At 29.7% G+C, this 25167-nt stretch overlaps 2 protein-coding genes across 2 annotated transcripts; both read left to right on the plus strand.

Moving 5' to 3' along the window:
- Positions 1-2457: 2457 nt before the first annotated feature.
- On the plus strand, positions 2458-18117 carry LOC123305977. Its single transcript, XM_044887825.1, is given in 8 exon segments — positions 2458-2922; positions 2998-3375; positions 8479-8934; positions 12193-12417; positions 13900-14329; positions 15227-15509; positions 16820-16955; positions 17617-18117. Coding segments are annotated over 8 exon segments (2850 nt in total). The 5' UTR covers positions 2458-2481.
- A 3703-nt stretch (positions 18118-21820) lies between these two features.
- Positions 21821-22310, plus strand: LOC123305987 (putative serine protease 29). Its single transcript, XM_044887837.1, has 2 exons — positions 21821-21978; positions 22089-22310. The coding sequence occupies exons 1-2, from the start codon at positions 21823-21825 to the stop codon at positions 22308-22310; spliced, it is 378 nt and encodes a 125-aa protein (XP_044743772.1). The 5' UTR covers positions 21821-21822.
- The last annotated feature ends 2857 nt before the right edge of the window (positions 22311-25167 follow it).

The following is a 25167-nucleotide window of genomic DNA, read 5'->3' on the forward strand; positions in this document are numbered from 1 at the left end:
ATTATACTAGCTTAATACCCGCTCGCTTCGCTGGGTTTAAAAGTACGCTCTCTACTCAAGGAACTAACCACTGACTTAAAACGGCACAGGCAGTAGCTCATATACACGCTCAGATCTACACGCCTGCACAAGTAAAAATAGTATGGCACGCCATTTTACTATTTAATAGGCAAATTTTTATCGAGAAAAAAATTAATTATTTATTTTTTTTCAATCAGAAATTTTATATTTTATATTTTATATTTCGTAAAATAAATCTTAGTAAAAGAGAGATTGATATAAGATAAGATGAGAAAAGAGAGATGAGAATTAAAATTATGATGATAACATAATAAAAATGTATTTTTATTATGTATCATCATAATAATAATGTATTATTATTATGATGATACATAATAATAATACATTTTTATTATGTTATCATCATAATAAAAATGTATTATTATTATGATGATACATAATAATAAATCAGTTAATTTTATTTGAATTAGATTTAAAAAAAATTATTGAATTAAAATTATGTACATAATGGAAATAGACAATTAAAATTATGTACATAATAAAAATGATTGAATTAAAATTATGTACATAATGGAAATAGAGAATTAAAATTATGTACATAATAAAAATGATTGAATTAAAATTATGTACATAATGGAAATATATCGCACGCCGTTTTACTATTTAATATGAATTAAAATTATGTACATAATAAAAATGATTGATTTAAAATTATGTACATAATAAAAATGATTGATTTAAAATTATGTACATAATAAAAATGATTGAATTAAAATTATGTACATAATGAAAATGATTATTATTATGATGATAACATAATAATAATGTATTATTATTACGATCATTTTTTTTCGGACATTAAATAGTAAAATGGCGTGCCATAAAAATAGTGAATATCTCAGGACGAAGAAATAAATAAGTAAATGGAAAAAAAACTTGTTGATGCCGGAACCGGCAAAGAAGGTTAGAAAATAACATTTTGAATGAACACTATTTTCAATTTACGTTGTAAAACATTACTGATAGAAGTTATATTTTATCAATTCGCTGATAATAATTAATCAATATTTTTTATGGAGTAGATAAAAAACTATTAATTTGTTTATCAACTAAATTAAAGTTTAGTTAGTAAAAACTTCCGTTCCCAATAATTTAAATTATTGGAAAGATGAACAAATAATTTGTCCTATTTCGTCGATACTCATATTCACAAATCTTTCAAAATATATGAACTATAAATGAGATTTCTGAACGCACCCCAATTTTTCCAAATTTTTGATTTATCAATTGTCATGATTAGAAGATATACATATTTTGTTTGAAAATTTCTGTGTAATTTCATTGGCGTCACCCGACTATCGATATTAGAAATCTGATTTAACACTAAAATATTTAATAATTTATAATTTTAAAACCTGTTGAAGTACCAACCATATTGATAAAATGCACATACATATCTTGAAAAAAAAATCGTAAAGGAGTGTTCTTATGGCGAAATTTTGTAAACAAACGAGCCCAATGTATATGAAAATTCCTCAATACGCGTCTACTGCTTGTGTATAATTGCTTACGAAGTTTAAACACACCACCGATGTTTGGTTTTATATTGATTCTCCATCGTTTGTTAAGAAAAATATTAAATGCAAAGAAAAAAATTTCATTTACTTAATGATAGAAAAATTTGGTAAATATAAAAAAATTATCCTGTAACCATAAACCAGTGTACCAAACTCTCGAAATGCATATATACAGAGTGTATCATAAGTCACGCCGAAAAAAAAAATCGGAAATAAAGAATTTGTTTTGATCCTTCTAGAATCGCTACAATCAAACTGTTAAAAAATACCAATAATTTTAAGTGAAATTCTTTTTTATTTACGTTCAAAACCATAAATTATCACGCCAGAAAAATACTGAAAAATGGATTCCAAAAAACATTGAAACATATGAAAAATTGAAATTTTATATTAAGCAGTAGTAGAAAATAACTGTTACTACATTTTATCATCAGACTATTTTTCTCCAAGTTTAATTTTTACTAACAAATTCATTTTTTCAAGCATATTTTAGAACTTAAAAATCTTTTTTAATATGAAACTATTAGAGAAAAAATGTTAAGATAAATTTCAGTAAAATACATTTTCTACAGCTAAAAGTTCTTTGCTAAAAATTCGTACTTAATTTGCTTATAAAATTCTCGATTCCCACAATAGTAACTGAGAAAAGTGTAAAATGAAGAATGATAATTAACGAAGTCTCATCGCGTTAATGGTTAATAATAATCGAAAATTTTTTTAACAATTTTGGACTTAGTTTGACCTATCTTCTTTAATAACTTCACGTTATCTGTTTTTGATTTTTGAATTATTTAAAAAGTCAACACTCTTTTTTTTTTATTTGTTAATAGTTTTACATATTCAGTTTGTAGGACTCAAAAATAACTTCTGTTAACTGTTCAATATGAAAGATTTAAATATTTGTATGCAACGTCGATATCTGATATGCCTCCTAGGTTTCTTTGGTTTTTTTATAAATTACTTAATGAGAGTAAATTTAAGCGTTGCCATTATTACAATGACTAAAGACAAACATACTTTAGAAGTAAGTATATAAATTTTTCTTGTATTTCGTAATATATTTTTAATAAACCTTTTATTACAAAAGGGTTCGAAGAACTTCACTTGGTCTAAGGATCAAGTAACATATTTACTAGGAACTTTTTTTTATGGATATTTGCTGACACAAATTCTGGGAGGATATGTATCTAGCAAGCATGGAGGGAAAAAGGTGTTTTTAGGCAGCGTTTTTATTAGTTCCGTATTATCATTGATGACACCAGTATGTGCACTTCTGAACTTCTATGCTCTTTTAACAACTCGATTCATGTTAGGAGTGGTTCAAGTATGTTAAATAAATTCTAATCGAAAGTGTCGTTAGTCACCTATTTGTACTTAAACATTAAAATAATATTTTTAGGGTGCAATGTATCCTTGTTGTTATTGTATTTTACATAAATGGGCTCCGCCTTGGGAACGAAGTCGTCTTCTTATACTCATATTTACAGGAAGCTATGCAGGTACCGCCGTAGCCATGTCCTTAGGTAGTATCATATGTGATACTATTGGTTGGTCATGGATATTTTATATACCTGGATTTTGTGGATGCGTTTGGTGTATTTCCTGGATGTTTTTAATTAGTGAATCACCAACGACCGATAAAAGAATCAAACCTCCAGAGTTAATAATCTTACAAGAAGCTTTGAAAACTTTTACTGAAGACTTAAATATGTCAATTCCATGGAAACGGATTTTTTTATCTCCACCAGTTTGGGCAATTAATATTGCTGATATGATCAAATTAACTTTTTGAATAATTTAATTCTGAGTTCGGAGAAAAAAATTGAATTTAGTAGATCATTATGATACAAATTGAAGAAACTAAAATCCAACATTTTTTGATGGTCGGAAGGGGTCCAAAAAAAATGGTAAAGTGGCCTAATCCGGTCTTTCGCGTCAGACACCGTCGGATTGAGTTAAAAATAAAAAAGTGTTTAATAAGCTTACGCGCCGTAAAAAGGCGAAAAGAATGAGCTGAGAATGAACCCGATTGGTCCATCGATGTCCCCACAAATTGCAAAAAACCATCGATTTTGCTCGAAATTTCAAAACTTCATAGCTCTTGTTGTTTTAAAGATTCAAAGCTGAGATTTAAATGGATTGTAGCTTTTGTACCCATGAAGTATCACACACAATTTCAGCAAGATCGAATGTATACTTTTTGCAAACCGCAGCTGAATGCAAAAAACAGGGCTTTTGTAAAATGGCCCTAAAAAAGTTGTGGTGCGGTAACGCGCTATTTTTTTTACGCGATCATATGCTTCAATAGCTAAAGTAATACCTACTAAAGTGTCAACCTCTCATCTTAAGTAAAAGTTACTAAAATATTAATTTTAAATTACTATTATTTTAAATTATAACATTAAAAATAGGATGGGAGTAATGGGAGCAATTATTAAGACTATAATGTCACATAACTTCTGTCTCTTAATAATTGCTCCCATTACTTCCATCCTATTTTTAATGTTATAATTTAAAATAATAGTAATTTAAAATTAATATTTTAGTAACTTTTACTAAAGATGAGAGGTTGGCACTTTAGTAGGTATTACTTTAACTATTGAAGCATATGCTCGCGTAAAAAAAATAGCGCGTTACCGCACCACAACTTTTTTAGGGCCATTTTACAAAAGTCCTGTTTTTTGCATTCAGCTGCGGTTTGCAAAAAGTATACATTCGATCTTGCTGAAATTGTGTGTGATACTTCATGGGTACAAAAGCTACAATCCATTTAAATCTCAGCTTTGAATCTTTAAAACAACAAGAGCTATGAAGTTTTGAAATTTCGAGCAAAATCGATGGTTTTTTGCAATTTGTGGGGACATCGATGGACCAATCGGGTTCATTCTCAGCTCATTCTTTTCGCCTTTTTACGGCGCGTAAGCTTATTAAACACTTTTTTATTTTTAACTCAATCCGACGGTGTCTGACGCGAAAGACCGGATTAGGCCACTTTACCATTTTTTTTGGACCCCTTCCGACCATCAAAAAATGTTGGATTTTAGTTTCTTCAATTTGTATCATAATGATCTACTAAATTCAATTTTTTTCTCCGAACTCAGAATTATCTAAAAAATGACGCCATTTTTTTTTTATTTGATCACACTATGCACATATGGGAAATAGTTTTGTATTTTTTTTTAACATCATGCATTTTCCATCATTTATGTATGGTATAATAAAATTACTAGCATTTATTTAGTATGTAGTCAATATGAACCCTCCATATTACAATGTTTACGACATTTTTTATATTTCAGGTAGGCCTATAAAAATAGGAATGAAAATCTTCTTCTCAAAAAATATATTGCCAGATATAAGCCAAAAACCAAACCATACAATACACAAGCTTGTCCATCGGTCGTTTGCTTTTATATTAAAGACCCTTTTATACGCATACAATGGGTATATCCAGAACAACTTAGATCTGTTGCCCTTAACTTTAAAACTTTGAATATTTATGAAATTTCGTATTATAAACTCAGGCAACATTTCTTTTCTATGTTTATCTCTAATATGCGGAGTCTCTAACTTAAGTCTAACAACTTTTCTTCTGAGTTGCTAAGTTAGATCTAACAGATATAACTGTTTATAAACCGGCTCAATTGCATGAATGTCTGCCATTCGGCTTTATATAAATTGGAAAAATTAGAAATCAGTTTGATATAATGGATGAATTTCTTTCACTCATGGAGATATTATATATTTAAAAATAATTTTTAAGCTTTCTAAATTTTTATTAAATTTATTTTAGATTTATACGATATCAAAATAAGAAGAGTTGGTATATATGCGTCACTTCCGCATGTGCTTATGATCATAGTGAGCATTTTGAGTGGATATGTTTCTGATATTTTTATAAACAGGAATTATTTGTCTCCAACTACCACTAGAAAATTGTTTACCTGTTCTGCATTACTTTTTCAAGCAATGATTTCTATTTGTGAAATATTTTGGATGACCCCGTTAGGTAGTACTTTTTGCGCAACTCTAAATATTGGTATAGGATCCATAGCTTGGGCAGGCTACAGGTATAATTTTTGTGTATTATTATTCCTTAAAATAAGTAAATTTAAGGGTGGCTCCAAGTTTATTTGTTTATTTTGAGCCATTTTATTAGTTTTATTATTTCGTGTAGACTGTAGATCCCACCACAACACTCTTTTGAATATAACTCCGCCCTGCAGGTTTCTCTCATCTTATTTGTGAATTTGGACTTTTCTCTATCTTATTCTGTGAAAATTAAATGGATGAAGTCACCGCAAGGAGTTGAAAAATTGCATGCCTGTCAACATTTTTTTGTGTAGAACTTTTATTAAGGATGTACGAGCGCCAGGACAATGGTAGATAGGAGGCTTGATTTTTTTAAATGAAGTTGGACTAAGTCTAAATCAATTCTGAAAATTTTAGGGGAAGTTGCCCGATTATTTAAATAAATAAATGACTTCACAAGTGGGCATATTTAACATTGTTCTTATGGGAAAAACGATAGATGGATGATGTTTGTATAGATTTCTACAAAACTAGTCGGTGGAAATTAAAAAAAAAATATAAGTTAAAACCTTTATAAATTATTGAAAACAAAAAACCCGTTGTGTCCGACAAATTAAGAATGTAGGAGCGTGGTAGTTGGCACACAAATTAAAAAAAAAAATTTTTTTCAATTTTTATGGTGAATTATGTTATAACCTGACATTATCGGACGAAAAGTAAGAATAAAATTTTTAACCTGGAGTAATTTTCAAAATATCTAAATTTTAAAATTTTGGTAAATTATTTTGCTTTCGATATTTCAAAAACCAAGGCAGATATCGAAAAATTGTATTCTTATTTTTCGTCTACATTCAGGAAGTTATAACAAAATTCATCAAATAATTAAATTACAAATAATTTCTACTACAAGTCTAAACTTGCCTTTACGCTCGTACTACCTTAAGATGGTATTTGGGAAATATTCATTTTTCCCATAATATAATATAAATTTAAGTATCATTTTAAATGATAAACAATAATTTTCATTAGGTTCTTCCCGTTTTTACAAAGCTTAATGTTAAAGATCATAAAAATATAAAACAAATATTTTTAGTCTTGCAAGACTTGTGAGAATATAGTCCTCTTCCTGATCTCGCTCTTGATTTTGATAGAGTCTCTGCAGAGACTCTATCAAAATATTAGACATGTCTAATTCTTGCGATTTTTATATTCCAAATATCATTTTTAGTAATAATACATTTTTTAATAAAATAAATAATATACAATGATTCGTATCAATAGTATAACATTATTGATTCGAACATAAATGACTCGTTTAAGGTGATGGTGGTAGATATATCGCATCGTGTGCTTCTACCATATAAATAAAACTTATAAAAGCTTTATTTTTTTTTAGCGTAAATCATTTTGATATTTGTCCACAATTTTCTCATATTACAATGGGATTTTCAAATACATTTGCAACTTTGGCTGGGATAATAATAACACAACTTGTTAGACATATTGTACATGGTACTGAGCTTATTGATGTTAGTAAAACAATTTCTTAAATAAGGTAATGAAGTACGATCATGGGAGTATCCAAAATAATCCGACCACTTCGAAAAACGTCTTAGCAATGAAAAGTAAACTAACAGAAAAATATTGTTGTATAGTACAGTAGCGACCCACACGGGTGTAATGTTGATATACTAAATATACTACAGAATGTCTTTACACACAAAAATGTGTTTATTTACGGCATCACATTAGAAGCCTCGAAAATTATCATAACGATATTTACATGTATTATACATATAAACATTCCTCTTGAATCACTTTATCTGTTAAAAAGAAAATTCGTACCGGAGGAGCTGCGTTAGCTAAGCGTATTCCCTCAGAGGATGAAAAAATAATAACACATTTTTCTTAAAATCGAATATTGAATTTTTAGTTTTCCAAGAAATCTTGTTTGCGAAAACTAAGCGCCTAGAGAAAAACATCACAAAACTACTTTTTTGCTTAAAACTGATAAAATTTTGAAAAAATTCAAAATTTTGTACTTTGCAAAACAAAGCCCCCCCCCTCCCACACACTCCCATTGTTTATCTGCCGTTTTGGTTAAAACTAATACAATTAAAAATAGCTACACTTTTCGATAGTACAACTATGATATGAGTTTGTAAAAATCAACAAAATATCATAAACACAAGTGAAAACAAACATTCGATTGACTTAGTTGTTGCAATACCATATATAGACTGTATTGATTACACTTGATATCTCTTTTCGTTTTTGAGTAATCATGCCGATAGACGAACAGACGGGCAGACAGACAGACAACCGGAAATGGAATCTTTAGGTGATTTTATGAACATCTATACGACAATTGTTTTTGTAGAATCAATATTTTTAAGATAACGAAAACGGCATAAACGGCATGGAATTTTTATATAGTATGTAAATCTATCAATCTACATCTACCAATGGTTCAAGTTCCATCGGTTGCTTACAAAATAATTCCATTATAATTTCCCGGTCAGTAATAAATGCAAGTTTAAAAGGTCGAACGTTAGGATAAAAAATGTGATTTTGTCAAGTTTGAGCTTGTTAAAATTAATTTCACTAAATCCCAAATACGCCACAAGGCTATTATTACAAATCAATGTCAAGTGTAGTAAGTTCGAGAAATTTACATCAACTTTAAGAGATTAACCAAAAAAATACTGTATTTTTGTTTGTGCGGTCAATGACTCTATCCTGACACACCGAATCGTTTGTTGTCATCATATATTATGATCGTACTATCATCCTACCCTAATGGTGAGCTTAAATATTAATTTTATGAATTAATAATGTCTTTTTTTAGACTAAAACCGGATGGATAATTATACTTTATATTGCAAGTGGTTTCTGTTTAATGGGAGCAATTGTTTATGCAATTTGTGCCTCAGGACGAAGACAATATTGGGCAATGAATACTTTTCGGCGTGGGAATAAAACTTCAAAATTGTCAAGTACATTGTTATTTTCCCTTCCCAGTGCTAGAAAATCACTCAATGAAACATTTTCAAATAAAAAAATAACGGATGAGAAAACTTCTGATGGCAAAACAACTGACGAAAATAACGAAAAACCATTTCATGAAAAAACATCTGATAAGAAAATATCTGAAGAAAAAAAATTTAGTGAAAAAATTTCTGATGAAAAAATACTTAATGAAAAAGCATCTGATAACAAAGTTATGCGGTGGAAATTATCTGACGAAAAAAGACCTGGCGAAGAAGTACCTGGTGAAAAAAAATATGATGAAGAAATTTCCAATGCAAAAACATCTCGTGAAAAAATATCTGATGAAGAAATGTCCAATAAAAAAACATCTGATGACAAAACTCTTAAGGGGAAATTATCTGATGAAAATACGTCTAATTAATAAAAAGGTTCAGACTATCACTATTTCAATTTGTTAGTCATGAATTGTGATGTCAAATCCATTTCTCTTGACTATACCATAAACATAGTTTATATGCAAAATGCATGTCTAAGCGACTATAATAGACTTAGTATTGCTTCGCCGTTAGACAAATTTTTTTATTTGTTTACATTACAATTGTGTTTATATTAACTGCTAAGATGGCAAAATATATAAACAAGACTTATGGTTTTCGAAATGCTTAAAAGAAATGAAATATAAATTACAACAAGTATGTATCTAAAAGTTCAATAAAAATTGTATTAACACATGTATTGTTTTTTTTAATTTTGTCCCCACTGATAGTTTACCTGAAATCGGGTATACGCGTAAAATATATAGCGTAGGTACACACTCCCACTAAACTAGCCAAACTTGTTACAAAGTATCTTCAAAACATTATTTTGTTGTATAAAAAGAGGATCAACTTCAATGGAAATAGAGTAATTGATTTTTTACCGACGATGGAAGGCCGCAAAATTAAAATGAATCCAAGAGGTCTGGGTTCGAGTTCTGATGAGAGTGTATTTTTTTTTAACTTTTTGTAAACTTCAGATGTGATTTTCTACACCGTTTACACAACAAAGAATTGGGATATGATAAATTATTCAAAAATGAGAGAAGCAGGAGTTTTCTTATTTAGTCATGATTTCCACAAAAATATAAACCAGTTAATGGGAGTTGTGTGGTTGTGTTATAAATCCGTTTTACAATCCCTAGAACAAGTTACTCATATGGGATAGAATCAGGTTCAAAAAAATACTTCACTTTCAAACTAATTTGTGAATTATATGACTCCTCGATCATATTTCTTCGGGACTAGTTTTATTCAATTCAGTGACCCAAAAAGCATGAAAATCTACCATTTAACTTCAGGACCTCAGCAGTCAAACGGGAACTTCTATAGTTGTTACTGTATTAGATATATACGAATGATTTTTAAAAGTATTTTAATAATTGTTTCTTAGCGCCCAGGCTAAAACAAATCAATTTATAAATGTCATCGGTACAATGTAAATAAATCGAAATAAAATTTTTATGAATCTTTATGTGGTTTTTGGCGGGGCAATTTCTTGAACATACATGCTAAGTGTATTTAGAGTAGCTTCTGTTAAAGTATGTTCAAAATAAAACATACTAAGTGTTATAAATACATTTAGCAAAACAACAAGTTAGTGGAAGTACACTGCGCATGTTTGACCTTACTACGTTATTCCGTATGAAGAAGATCAAGTGGAAGAAAAAATGTATGAAATCTCATGAAAGATAATATTCTTTTCCTCGAATATTCTTAATAAATTTGTACGATTCTCAGTTAACTGGCAGCAGAAATATTATGTTTGTTTTTTATGTACCTACTAGTGTTTCTTTTGGGTTGGTAAGTTTAAATTTTCGCAGAACACTATAATTTAGTTACATATCGTTCCTTTTCTCCCTTAACCCCGTGCCTACTTTTGTTTTATGTTGTTTCTGGTCGACATCGCTTTAGAATCCTGTTGAATATAAAGAATAAACTAAACTTCTAATCTTATTGTGCCATCTATTCGATTCTTAAGTAGATATATTAGTTTTTAAGTCTCTGTGTTCAGTCAGCGTCTACCGTTTTCATGTAAAATAAGAGATATTTACAAAAATTAAAAAAACCCTGACAAATTTTTTGGGTACAGTCCTCTAAACTCGCTTGAAACATAGCTAAGAACACTCTCCATTAAATTACCTTTCAAAGAAACAAAAAAAATCAAAATGCCTTCAGTGTAATTGCGTTTCTTATAATGACTTTTTTGTTTAGTGAAATGATTTCTCATGGCACCAACAAATAACAATTTAAGGTATTTCGATACCAAAAAAAATGAAAATTGTTCCAAACAAATTATATTTATCAATAAATCATCCTTTTATGCATCTTTTGTGAAAAATTCATATCGATTCTCTGTACTGTTTAGGAGAAATTAACTATCAAGGTCAGTGTTTTTCCAAAAAAAGTTTTTCATTTTTATACATACACAGTTCTTATTTTGGTATGATTTTTAAGTTTAAAGATGTAGTTATAGATGAATGTTTGAGTTGTAGTCAATTTGAATTTTTACAGTAAAAACCCCCGTTCTCTCCTAAAGTTAATAAATACGTAAACCAATACTGCCAGCTAATACATTCGAAAGTATTATATGGAAACTATCTTGAAGTATGTAGCAATAATAAATCTTTTTAAATAAATCTTCCTATGAATAATATTATGATAATAAATTAGAATATATACAACATAATAAAAACCGCAAAGAATGGTGTCATAATTTTTCTACTGCCAATTAACCTTCGGGAAATTTTTATCATTAAACTATTGCATTAAACTTGTATTTTATTTTTAATTTAGTTAATTTTCAAAAACTGTTTGCCTATAATTAGTGTACCTCGTTTGCCTATAATTAGTAACCTCGCCTTATATTTTAGTTCTGAAAAATACACTTTCATAAATAAATTTAAATTTATGGGATTTCAAATAAATATTTTAAATTTTTATTAAATATGCTATCAAGTTTATTATTTTGGAGACAGCGGCGGTACATTATGTGCTTTTTAGCTTTGATTGGTTTTTCTTTACAATACATGATGAGAGTAAATCTTAGTGTTGCGATTTTGGATATGGTAGAGGAAAACAACAGAAATAAGAAAGGCGATAATAAATTAGTAAGTATAAGAAACATTTTGTCACTTAAGATCTAAAAACTGAAAAAAGATCTTCTGGTAGGTTTTAATTTTACCTGCATGCCTAGCTTGATTAAATAAATTTTACTTTTGGTAAAAAGTTTTTTACTGTGTGTTAACATTTTATCAAAAGCTCAGAATATTCCTCTTAAATTAAATATAAAACACACATAAAAATACAATATTGGATTTAAATTTTGTCACAACTAAAGTTTACTTTTGCCACGGAAGCTACTAAATGGTGATGATATTATTTTAACCCTTTGATTACTTAAAGATTTCTTATGGCCATTTGCACATCTTACAGAACATAGCACAATACCTAAATAACAGTGAACAGAGGATAGCTTTTTTCGGAATAGATTACCTCAATTTCTAACAAACTAATATCAAAAGATTTAAAAATAGATTGGTTGGAGTGCCAGCAACAAATCCACACTAATAGGTATATTTTTCTACGGATATATTTTAACACAATTTTCTGGAGGATATTTAGCTGATCGTATTGGTGGTAAAAAAGTATTATTTGGCAGCGTTCTATCCAGCTCTATATTAAGTTTATTCACACCACTATGTGCAAAGTCAAGCGTACCAACTTTATTTATTGTACGTTTTTTAATAGGACTTTCTCAGGTATGTTCAAATTTGGTCTCAGACCAAACTCGTTAATCCATGTATCATGATACCAAAGCTTAAGAAATCAAAATTAACCAATCCTTTACTGATAAATGTTTCAATATAAAATTTCATAAACAAATGGATTAATTTTTGTATTATTAATACATATTTCAAGAACAAAGCAGCTAACGCCAGTATGAATTACCTAATAGTCAGTGATGGATTACCGCCTTGGCCCGTGAGGCCCGGGCCTAGGGCGGCACAATTTGGGGGGCGGCAAATTTTTCAGAATGTCAAAATTTTAAATCTGATATAATGTAACGACAATACATTTTAAGGATCTATTCGAATTTTTTTTATATAAATTTACAAATAAATTTCTATGAAATAGAATGGAATTTATTTTCTGATTAACTTTTTTATTTGTGAGTGCAATACTGATAAAAAATGTTTTATAACAGAAATAATTGAATATTGATAAGCTTTTTTTGAAGAATTTTCAAAGCTCTGTTGATTTTTTGTATCTTTAGTAAAATTAATCTTACATGTAAGCCGCTTCTAGAATTGCACAATGTTTTCTTATTTTATTTTCAATGATTCTGGTGTTTCATATATGAATTGATATAAGTATTATAAACGGATAAATAATATAAACGGATTCAAAAAAATAAAATTTCATCTTTTAAAAAGGGCGGCTAATCAGACAGGGCCTAGGGCGGCAAAATACTTAATCCGCCACTGCTTTCCCATCTGTATAATGTATACCGTGGGAGAGAGTATACCGCACACGGTATGTTACATTTCTGTAGAATACGCTTTCCCATCTGTATAATGTATACCGTGGACGAGACTATACCGCACACGGTATAAGGGCTCGACGGCATAAAGAGTATACCGTGAAAAAGTATACCGTGCACGGTATAAGGGCCCCACGGTATAAAAGGGCAAAAATAATTTCATACCGCATCTAAATAGACCGTATACAGTATACCGTGGACGGTCTAGACCGTATACGGGATACCGTCTACGGTATACCGCATAGACGGTATACCGTATAGACGGTATACCGTGTAGACGGTATACCGTCTACGGTCTAGACCGTCCACAGTATACCGTATAAACGGATTCAAAAAAATAAAATTTCATCTTTTAAAAAGGGCGGCTAATCAGACAGGGCCTAGGGCGGCAAAATACTTAATCCGCCACTGCTAATAGTATCTACTTATTATTTTAACTTTGGGCCTTCAGAAAGATATGTTAGTCATCGCAAGTTCGACAACTCTCTCATATTAACAATTTTTCTGGCGGTAGTTTTGCTACCAAATTAGCGACGAGTAGCAGATCTTGGAATCCCAAAATTCAGGATCATAATTACGATTACCTAATTAATATTACAACCATTAATAATTATATATAGGACCGAAATTTTATATCAAATACCTAGGGATCTCATGAATATCTTTGATAATTTAATAATAAATGTTTTGATATTTTTAGGGTGTGATGTACCCTAGTGTATATCCCACTTTACGTAAATGGGCACCTCCATGGGAACGAGGTCAACTTTGTTTAATTGTATTTACTGGGAATTATGTCGGTACTACTATAGGTCTACTGTTAAGTGGTGTTATTATTTCAAAAATTGGTTGGCCATGGGTATTTTATATATTTGGTATATTTGGCATTTTATGGTGTATTACATGGCAGTTTGGTGTTAGTGAATCGCCCGTTAACGATAAGCGTATCAGTAGACAAGAGCTGTTGATATTACAAGAGGCATTGAACACATTAACTAGAGATTATAATCCACAAATACCATGGAAAAAGCTTTTTAAATCTGTACCTGTTTGGGCAATAGCTGCTGCCGATTTTGGAAATAGTTTTGGATATTATTTAGTCCTAACGCAATATTCAGTTTATTTGAATGGTATAGCGACTCATAAAAAAACATTAAAAGGCGTTTTCATCGCTCTCAAATTTATTTAACTTTAATTAGTTTGGTGTTATTATAGTGCCTATTTTAATTACGACAAAATTAATACCAAAATTATCTAATGCAAACAATAATCCGAGCAGTTTTTCCTATAAACTTGAAGTACGGGGACGTAGGTAAGGAAAAAGCGGGAGAGGAAGAGGATAGGGAAGCAAGGAGCCCGCTGTCTATAGACTCGAAAACAAAATTAGAGTATTTATTTTTTCGATATATAATTGATAGCGATTATAAAGATTGAAAGTCTGAGTGATTCAGCATTATATTTTGCATTCGAATGCGAATTCCCCGATTTGGATTTTTAACTTTCAGAAATTTCATATCCCACTATTACAGCTATCAACTTTATCTATCCACCAATAAATTGGTAACAAACGGAAAATAATACAACTCGTCTCGTCAGAAATTCTTCAAAACACTAGAATTTTTGAAACCATAAATGCGTTTAGTTTTATCTCGCCATGATCGGAATCGGAATGTTTGTTTTTAATTATTTACCTACGTGTATTTCTTGATTATTCATTGGGTGCGTAGTATGTGGAGAGCACAACTAAATCAACCGCAGTACCGCATCTTATAAAATTTGCAATAAATCATTTCTTTTAATTAAAACATGACTAATTTTCAAAGGTTTGCATGTTAATGGTTCAGCTCAAACATAATAAGTATACACTACAGTATTGTCCATAAGTCCTTGTTTTTTTGTATCTACATTTATCCGGCTTTCTAAGTAGGTTCGAGGCACTTATGTAGTATAATTTATTATTGGTTAAAAGTTTAACATAAGTCATTAAATAAAGCGCTTTATATTAAATAAATTTCTTAAATTTTTAGATGTACACTATCCTACTAGAAAAATTGATAATTTCGGCTTAATAGCATCAATTCCACATATAATAATGATTTTTACAAGTCTTACAAGCGGTTACATGGCAGACTTATGTATAAAAAAGGAATGGATGTCAGTAACTGTCTGTCGAAAAGTTTTTACTTGTGGCGCATTTTTAGTACAGGCAATAACTTCTATTGCTGCTGCAACCGCAACAAATACAACAGTTGGTCTCATTCTTATCATTTTAAATGTTAGTGTTGGAGCAATTGGGTGGGCTGGTTACAGGTAAATATTTTCTTTCACTCAAATCACTAGGCATGAGGACTTTTAGGAACGATTAGGTACCCTCCGAATGATCAAATGCATGGGTGCATGTTTGTATAAGTAGTTCAAAATATGATACCACATGAATAATTTAAGGGGATAAAATTCTGAATTAATATGTTACTTTGTTACTATCTCGATATTGTCTAAAACTTCAAATCATTAATTTTTCTTCATTTACGTCTTAAGAAACCTCACAAAGTAAAAATTTTATTTGAACCTTGCACAACCTAAAAATATTTATAAAAGAATTTCAAGAATTTTTTAAAAGAAATTCTAGAGAATTCTCGCTTAGGTTTCAGTTATTTAAAGGTAATCGGAAAAAATAGAGTTTTAATTACTAGTTGATTGGGTTCAGTTTGTCGACTATACAGGAGCTGGTTGGGTTTTGAAGTTTTTAGCCCTTGCGTTAAAAAATGGGACACTTATACAGAAATTTTTTCGGTCTATTTTTCCGGATCTTTTTTTTCCGGTCAATTTTTTCCTAAATGTATTATTTAAAACGAGTATACGACCACTGAAATTCCAAATTCGTGACTTGGATAATTATACGTTTAAGCAACGCTATACCATTAATAACAGAAAAAGCATAGCCATAGAGAAAAAGCATAAAGCTACGATTTAAGTCAAAAAGGAAATATCTTACTTCCCAAGGAAATTTTCAGTTTTCGATTCTTTTAGACACAAAACCAGAATCTCATATTCTACAGGAGAATTTGCTGATTTAGTAATCATAAAGAACCATTTTATTTAATCAAGCTTTATAATATTTACTAATATTACAATATTAGTGAAATTCAGATTTTTTTAATATCCGAAAGCTACAGACTATTAGATCATGAGATGATGACAGGTCAAAGTTTCATATTTTCCCCGTTCTGTCTTGAAGAGAAACAAAAATTCATATCAGCTTATAAAAATTAGTACATTTTTTGAAAAAGCCTTGTTTTTTGTCAGCTAATAAATTCCATGACAAAGCCTAGCATTGAAAAATTATACAAACAGCACTGCATGAGGGTTGCAAATTAAAATGGGTGGACAAAATAATCCGATTTTCTAATTGATATCCTGGTAATTTTCTGCGTTTTAAAAATATATTAATGTTAACCGAAATTTTGAAGATGAGGCTCTTAAATCTGCATAGGCCCCCATCTAATGTCTGGAACAAAATTTGTATCCAAGTTTTAAGTCAAACGGAGGATAGTCTCTTTTTTTCTAAATCTTAGTATTTAAAAAATATTATTTGATCAAAATAAATAATTTTATTTCAGTGTGAATCACTTAGATATATGTCCACAATATGGTGGTATTTCAATGGGATTAGCAAATACATTTGGAACTATGCCTGGAATATTAATGACATTGCTTATTAATTTTTTTGTATCAGATGATACTATTATGATGGCAGTTAGTAATTTGATTTCTTGTTTATTAAATTAATAAATAGGTGTCCATTGAAAACAAGTGCAGCTAATAGTTTAAATATCCTGTGTATGCTTGAGTATCAATGTTTGTTTAATTAATATGACGCATCGTTTAATCTTTTACGGATTAAATGCTTCATGGATGAGGTTCAAATCGCTGTTTCTTCGTTACTAATTATGTGAGCATGGTCCTATAACGATACAAAAACTACAGTGAATTGCGTAAACAGAAGAAGTGAACAAACAAATTTGGGTGGAGGGGGGTTTGGGGTGGAGGTGGGTGGGTTCGTCAACGGTTACGTAATATAATGCGATAATAAAGAAAAACGAATATGCTTTATTGTCAATAAGCATATGACTGTAGTGACAAGAACTAAGTAACATGTATTAAACTATGGGTAAACTACGCATATTTCTAAGGCCATATTTTCTCTAATTAAGTCTTAATTTTTTTAATTATTAACTCTCCTGCGTATGTCAACCATTTATTTTGTGCCTGTTTAACTATTGAAAAAATAAACCTTCGCTATAAAAATATTTCGAATTAATTTCAGTCATGATTATAAAAATTGTCATGATTTTATACATAAAATTTTTGGTATTGCTCGATATATACATTAATTGCTAAATTTTTAATTTTTAAGAAATATACAAAATGGAGAATAATTTTTTTAATCACAACGGCATTTTGTCTACTGGGATTCATTGTATATGCACTCTGTGCTTCTGGAGAGAGACAACCTTGGGCAATGAATATTTATCGGCACAAAAGTAGTATGAAAAGTATAAAGAGTGATGATGAAAATAATTCGGAAGAAGATATAGGAGGATGGGAATCTGGGGAAAATGTAATATTAATTCTCCGCAGAAATGATAAAACAGATAATGAAGGTAATGAAGATAAAGAGACTGAAGTTAAAATATACAAAGAAGACGAAAAATATAAAGAAGAAGAAAACTATAAAGCATATGAGAAAGATAAAGATGATGCTAGAGATAAAGTTGTAACGAATTTGGATCATAAAGAAAGTCAAGAACCGATAGCGGCTATAGAGTATAAAGAAGCAGGCATGGAAAATAGAATTCCCAATAAAGATTACGAAGATAAAAAAGACTCATCTAATAAACGATTAGGTTTTAAATAAGCGATTGTTTAATATTGGATAATAATTTGATTCGCAATCAACTTTTATTTTTTATTTTGTTTTGGAGCCTGCTATTGTTTTGGTTAATTTACATTGTACCAATAATACGGAATATGAAATGCGGAATTTATCTTAACATCTTTCCTTTAAAAATTTACAACCATAGAATATTCATATTTGATTTTCATAAATATCGTATCGTTGACAAAAATAAAAATGTCGCTAAAAGATTTTTTTGTGAAGCTATATCTATAGCTTTAAAAGATTTTTTTGTAAAGCTAATTTTTTTATATAACTAAAAGACTTATTAAAAATAAATTTTACATAATTGTTATTATTCTTATTAATTTGTCCCTCGTGTAACTTAACATTATTGATATTAATATCCGATCCATTTGAGACCTTCGGTAGTTTTAAAACAGCCGAGATACACTAATCCATACACGAATTTACTATTTATTACAATAAGTGGCTTTACAAATAACGTTATCTCTTCTAGTATCTACAAAATATCATTGGTCATATTATTTTAATGACTCCTGATATTTAAAAAGTTTCCAGGAGCAGGGATCAGTGAAAATTTTATGGGACATTCATGAGTTGTTTCTGTGTCTTTTACTCATATGTATTGGTCTTTTTTGGTCTCGTAGACGTGTAACAGCAAGTTCCAAATTCAATAAATATACAAGACAGAGGTTGTTAAATTTAACCATAAGACAAAACCGTTTGATATCAAAATATGGTGAAAGAAATTCGAGAAGAGAAAATCATTTTAATTTTACAACGCTTTCATCATATTTCTATTATATCAGTCATGCAATTTTTAATCTGTACCTAACAAACTTATACCCAAGAAATCGAGTTAATAAGAATCAACAAAATAAAGCTGAAATTAGAATTCGATAATAACAATAAATAATGTTTGAAGTTAATACGTTTATTGTTAAAATACTTACAGCTATTAAAATTATCTAAATTATTGTATATAAGTATACTTAAACAAAATTATACTATATAATAAGAAGATTCACGACCGTACTAAAAAGGTGCACTTTCGAAGAGGGAGTACTTGAACCAATTAAAATCATTTTGCTAAGCGACGATTGTTTCAGCAGGTGTTGAATAAATAGGTGGAGACTAACAAAACTATAGTAATTTACAACAACACTGTTCAAATATATGAATGAACTGTCTAATAAAATATATACCAATATTTTATTGCTGTATTGGTCAGTCTATTGGCCAGATTGGCCTACATAGACCCTGCTGTTGATTGTAAGATATAAGCCATAGATAAAAGACTTCATATTATGATAATTAGTGCACCAGTCGTTAGTAGCATTAGTATTGCCTTGCGGTTTCTTTTTTCTTATCTCAATGTGACTTTCAGCCTCTAATTATAGTCCTTCACCAATACAATTACAAAGAACATGTGTACAAATTTTAAGGTGAGTTGCAAAAAATAAAAAACCGCATCGTAAGAACCCTATAAAAATCTGTTAAGCCGTTTTCGAGATTAGTGTAATATAGTCAGACATTCAATTTTATGAATATTATAAATGGAGTGCCTTATAAATAGATATCTAGATATCCTCCAAAAAAACCCCCCCTAAAATTGTTAGTACCGTTTTTGGGAAAGTTAAATTTTCGGTCTAGCAATTTACACCAGGGACATCATGTATAAACACGATACAGTGCCTATTTTTCACCAAGCGACAAACTCAATACCGCCTGCAAGCCTGCACTAAAGTGATAATAAAATTATATGGAACAAAAAGATATTAACAGACGACTGTCATAAATAATTATGAATGTTTAAAATGACAATATCTACATATTTTTTTATTTATTTTTTTTCGTGTAATCATGGTAACATTTTGATAAATTTCATGAATAACCTGTTTTTGATCTATCAAATAGTTCTAGGTATGTACATTTTGTGAAATATTTTAAAGAAAAGCACACAATGTTTATTTCGTGTCTTTTACGTCAATACGAGTTAATAACTCGATTACCATCCATTTTTCTCACAGAAAGAATGAGAAGTGTTTGAAAAGCCTACTTTTTAATTTTCTTAATTTTTTATACGTAATTTATTGTACGTTTAATTAAAAAAGTTCTTATGCACGTAATTGGTAAATTTTTCCCTATTTATGCTCTGAACTACAAAAAATTTTTAAATGTTATCTCTGTGATCAAATTATAGGTTTCGAAGGTCATTGAAACAAAAAAGTGATATAGAGACCTGCACGATGCACCAAAAATATTATCAAATTAGCTGAACAGAGTATAACGTTCAATTTCCCAAATTTTTTTATCAAATTTTCTTATTAACAGCCATTTGAAAATCGAGAATCATGAAAATTTTATAGTTGGGTCTCTAACTCTTAGAAGAATTATTGTCACAATTCTCAAATTTCTAAGACGTATCACTTGAAAACATCTCTTTCGTATTTCTTGTTCCCATGAAAGCTTTTGATCAAAAAAATATGAAGTACATCATAATTTTAAACCAATTTGATAGTTTTTTACATTGATTTTTCGCAGGGTTAATTTTTACATAAAAAGAGATAAGATAACCACTTTGCCTTTCAATTAAAGGCATCTCTCTACACAAACAAGTTTATCAGTGAATGCTAAATTTAATTAACAATTAAATCTTCAACAGGTTTTGTATTATTTAAAGAACTTTCTTTTCTAAAACATCCAATTTCGAAGATGGCGTCGCTATTTCAAAGTCGTATCATCAATGGATTCAATGCTACAGAAGGTCAATTTCCTTATCAAGTATGGTATACAATTATAATATCTTTTCACTTTTTTCTTGAGCTATAAGGTATACTTGCGGACTTTAAAAATGCGGACAAAGCTGAATATCAGATATATTTGGTGGTTGAAAAATACACATTAATTAATATGTGTTTTAATGCCACCAAATATATCAGATATACGGCTTTGTCGCATTTTTTAAGTTTATTTTGTTTGTTATGAAAATGAAACAAGAAAGTTAAACAAAACCTTTTATAAGTGGTATCGCTCAATATGAATTGTTAAAATTTTCCCGATTGTTTTTTAAAAATTACGCGTGATAGAAAAATAAAATTGTTTATCTCTAGGATAATGTTTCAAGGTCTTTATTGATGCCAATGGCTACCAATGCGGTGGATCTATTATAAATCAAGACAAAATTTTAACAGCAGCTCACTGTGTATTTTATCCATATAATATGAAATTAATACCCGCGAAAAATATTACAATTTATGGGGGAGCTGCTACAAGAAATTCAAAACAAATTAAAAAGTTTAATGTGGCGTCAGTAATAGCCCATGAGCTTTTTAAAAATAAGGGAAATATTGGTTCGGATAACGATATTGCTATTATAAAAGTAAGTGAACCTAGCCATATTAACAGATCGATATATTGACGTGTAAATCTGCGAAACAACAAATTTCAGTACGTTTCTTTACTTAATTTTGGTGCAAGCTGGTAAATTTACTAAATTTACAGGCTATTGTAATTTATTTTTGATAATGTCAAACTCCTACACCCTTAATATGTTTTGAAAAGAAAATGCAAAAACCAAAATTTTAGATTGTTGGAAAATTTTGGGAAACCACATCCGATAAAACGAATTTGAAACCAATAAAAATAATTGATACTCCAATTCCGGATCAAACAAAATGTTTGATTATTGGATGGGGTAGAATGGATGAAAATATGTCAAACGTCTCAAATACATTAAAATACAATTCTGTACAGATTTTTAACCGACATATTTGTCGCGAACGTTATCGTCGTGCATGGCAAATAATCACAGAAAAAATGCTCTGCGCCATGGCTTCTGGAACTGATACATGTCAGGTAAAATTAAAATACCAATAGTTTTACTCAAAATTTTAAGTTTTACACCCACAAACTTGTATTATTTTTTATAAAGATAGTGATAGGTACTTTTAAAATGTATATTTTAGGGAGATTCTGGAACACCATTAATATGTAACGTGAATGGAAGTTATTATGTAACTGGCATTACTTCTTGGGGAATCGATTGTGCTTCAAATTACTATCCTGGTGTATATACAGATGTGTTTACTTTCCGATCCTGGATTTTGCTCAATAATGGATCCAAAAATAATGTTTCCTTTTTTAAAGTATTTCTCTTTCTTGCTATTGAATACATCATAACTCTATGACTATTTGTTGCAACACAAAGTGTTATGTCTAAAATAAATTTTAGACCCGCCTCTGCATATAACATTTATCAGATAGCGAATTAGAAATATGAGTCAATATTTACCGTAAAAAACCTTATGAAAATTAAAACGACACAGCAACACAAATCCTATAACCACGCGGTTTTTTTATGGAAAACAAAGGTGATAAATTTTTATAAAACTTTGGGAAAAACTTTGAGCCTTTTGTTTCATTTTTAAAAGTTGAAAAAATGTACAGATAATGTATTGCCGGTTTTACACTAAATGGACAAACAAAGACTATACACAAACTCGTGTCGAATAAAACAGAACTGCAACTTTTTTCAAAGTTTTTGAGGACTGGCTATGTAATGGCCATTGCAGTTTCAGTTTTGTTTTTGTTTTTCAGGTTTTAGAAAAGATAAACACAACATAAACGCAACTGTCCGTTTAGTGGAAAACCAGCATAACAACAAATATTTAGCATAATAATTGTTAATAATATTAGTAAAATTACGTTGGCAGTTGATAATTGAATTTGTCATTTAAATTTTAAAAAAATTAATTTTTGTAAATCTCTTTATGGCTACAAATTTATTTTTAATAATAAATTTGATCAAAAAAATATTATATTATGTTGTCTTAATTAATCATTAAATTCTTTGTGAAAACAATTCAAAAAATACATTTACTTGACTTCGTTTTAGGAGTGCCAAACGATTTCGCTTTTCCGGCGTTTGCGATGTGGGTAATGAAATTTTCAAAGTATATTATGTTATTTTAACTTCATGTAAAGAACAGAAACGCGTTATTTTGTGGGTGTTTTTCCTATTTTCCGGGGGTTGCATACGTTGAATCCTTGATCAGGTATGGTATAGTGTTTTGGGGAAATTCTACACATACTGGTAAAATTCTAAAAAAGCAAAAAATGGTTTTAAGAGTCCCCACACGAACCAGTTGTAAAATATTATTTAAAAAGTTTAAAATATTTACTGCCACGTCTTTATTTGTAATGGAATGTGGAATATCAGGATGCACTACTAAAACTAATATCAATCGATGTACTACTAAAACTAGTAACAATGCAATACAAAATAGTCTGCATAACATTGTAGTAAAAATATGCAACGATCTGCCGCTAAAATTACAAAATTTAAAATATTCGGAAATTTAAAGCTGTCATCGCTCCGCTCCGCTATGCCACACTAAATAAAATTGTATTTAAAAAAGTTGGGCACTTAAGTTCAGACTGCCAGACTGTATCTAACGTGAATCCAAACACCACAGTTAGGCAAAATATTCTTTGTTACTATTTGGTTATAGACCAAATAATAACATCGAATTTTTTTATACTTATTTTGGCTGACCATTCTTTTAAGGCGACCGACGTTTAGACTATTACAAATATGTGGCAGAGGGAAAAAAATAGACCAAAGTGATTAGCTCTGGACGATGTGATTTATAATGATATCCTTAGTACTACGTTGTTACCTACCAAAGTAAACGCGACCCAAACATTTTAATACCCTTAAGTTATTAATTATTGTAGTTTTACTCCTATGATAAACTTTAAGGTTTTATGATTTAACGTATAAGGATTTGGGATCATAGACTATTTGATTTTAATATAAATTAATTTTTAGGTTTTCTTGAAAATGAAAACAAGAATATGCGGCGGATCAATATACAATGATAATACTGTAATAACAGCGGCTCATTGTATTATTGACCGCGATACAGAAGAAGTAATATCAGCGACGGATTGTTTGGTGTATGCTGGGAGTGTTGATAGATCTTCAGATCGCATGATATGCTATGAAGTCCAAAAAATTAGGCCACATCCACATTATAGTCTGTTTTCCTTAGAAAATGATATTGGTTTGATTAAAGTAAGCCTTTTTACAACTTTTTTTACTTACCATCAGAATAATTTACAAATTATATTAAATATTAAATATTTATTATATTAAATACACAATCCGTCTCATGTTTCAAAAAGATTAGGAGTTGTCTGTTGTACGTAATCATGTTTAAGATCTAAAACTGTAGGTTCACCCCTGCCTTCTTCCAAATGATACTTTTAAGAGAAGTTGTTTGTTACGAAGGTCTATTTATTCCAATTTTACATAATCAGACTCTAGGCCGTAGCTATAGGTACTTAGTAATTTGAAATAAGTCCAACTCTTATGATAATAATAATGAGATTTAACATCCATCTATAACATAGGTCACCCACTTCATTATTTTTAATCTTTTTTTATTTTTAACTACGTCCGAATATACAATTAAATTTAAGATGTGAGTGGAATCGGTTACTTAGTTTTTATCCAAGCGACGACAGTGTGATCAATTTCCTTCCCATTAATTATAATTGATCAGACTGCCGCTTCCTCGATTCGAACCCGCAACCTCCCAGTCAATAGTCAAACGGTTAAAAGCGATTGTGCTATTACTTGCTCGGCCTCTGAACCAACTCTTATGATGAAACAGAGCGTTTGCTTTAATATAACTTGATATATTCAATGTTAGCTTTTTCATATCCAATTAACGAAAGATGATGGCTGATTTTTAACTTCTTTATAAATTTTCATTTTCCTATATTAAAATGGAAACGCATTGTATCACATCCACCCATGGAAAATTCGATCAAATATCCAGATAATTTTTTTTTAAACAGAATATGTTAATCCAAGACAAAAAAAGTATAACGTTGCATATGCAACCTAAACCTGGTACCTACCCACCATTTTATGAATGTATAAACTTTTTAAAAAGACTATAAGTATCTCAAAACAGGGATCGTAAAAAAAAAATCCTTTTTCATTATCAAACTGTAGAACTCATATTATTTTAGATA

Source organism: Chrysoperla carnea, chromosome 1, assembly GCF_905475395.1.
Source record: "Chrysoperla carnea chromosome 1, inChrCarn1.1, whole genome shotgun sequence".
NCBI lineage: Eukaryota > Metazoa > Arthropoda > Insecta > Neuroptera > Chrysopidae > Chrysoperla > Chrysoperla carnea.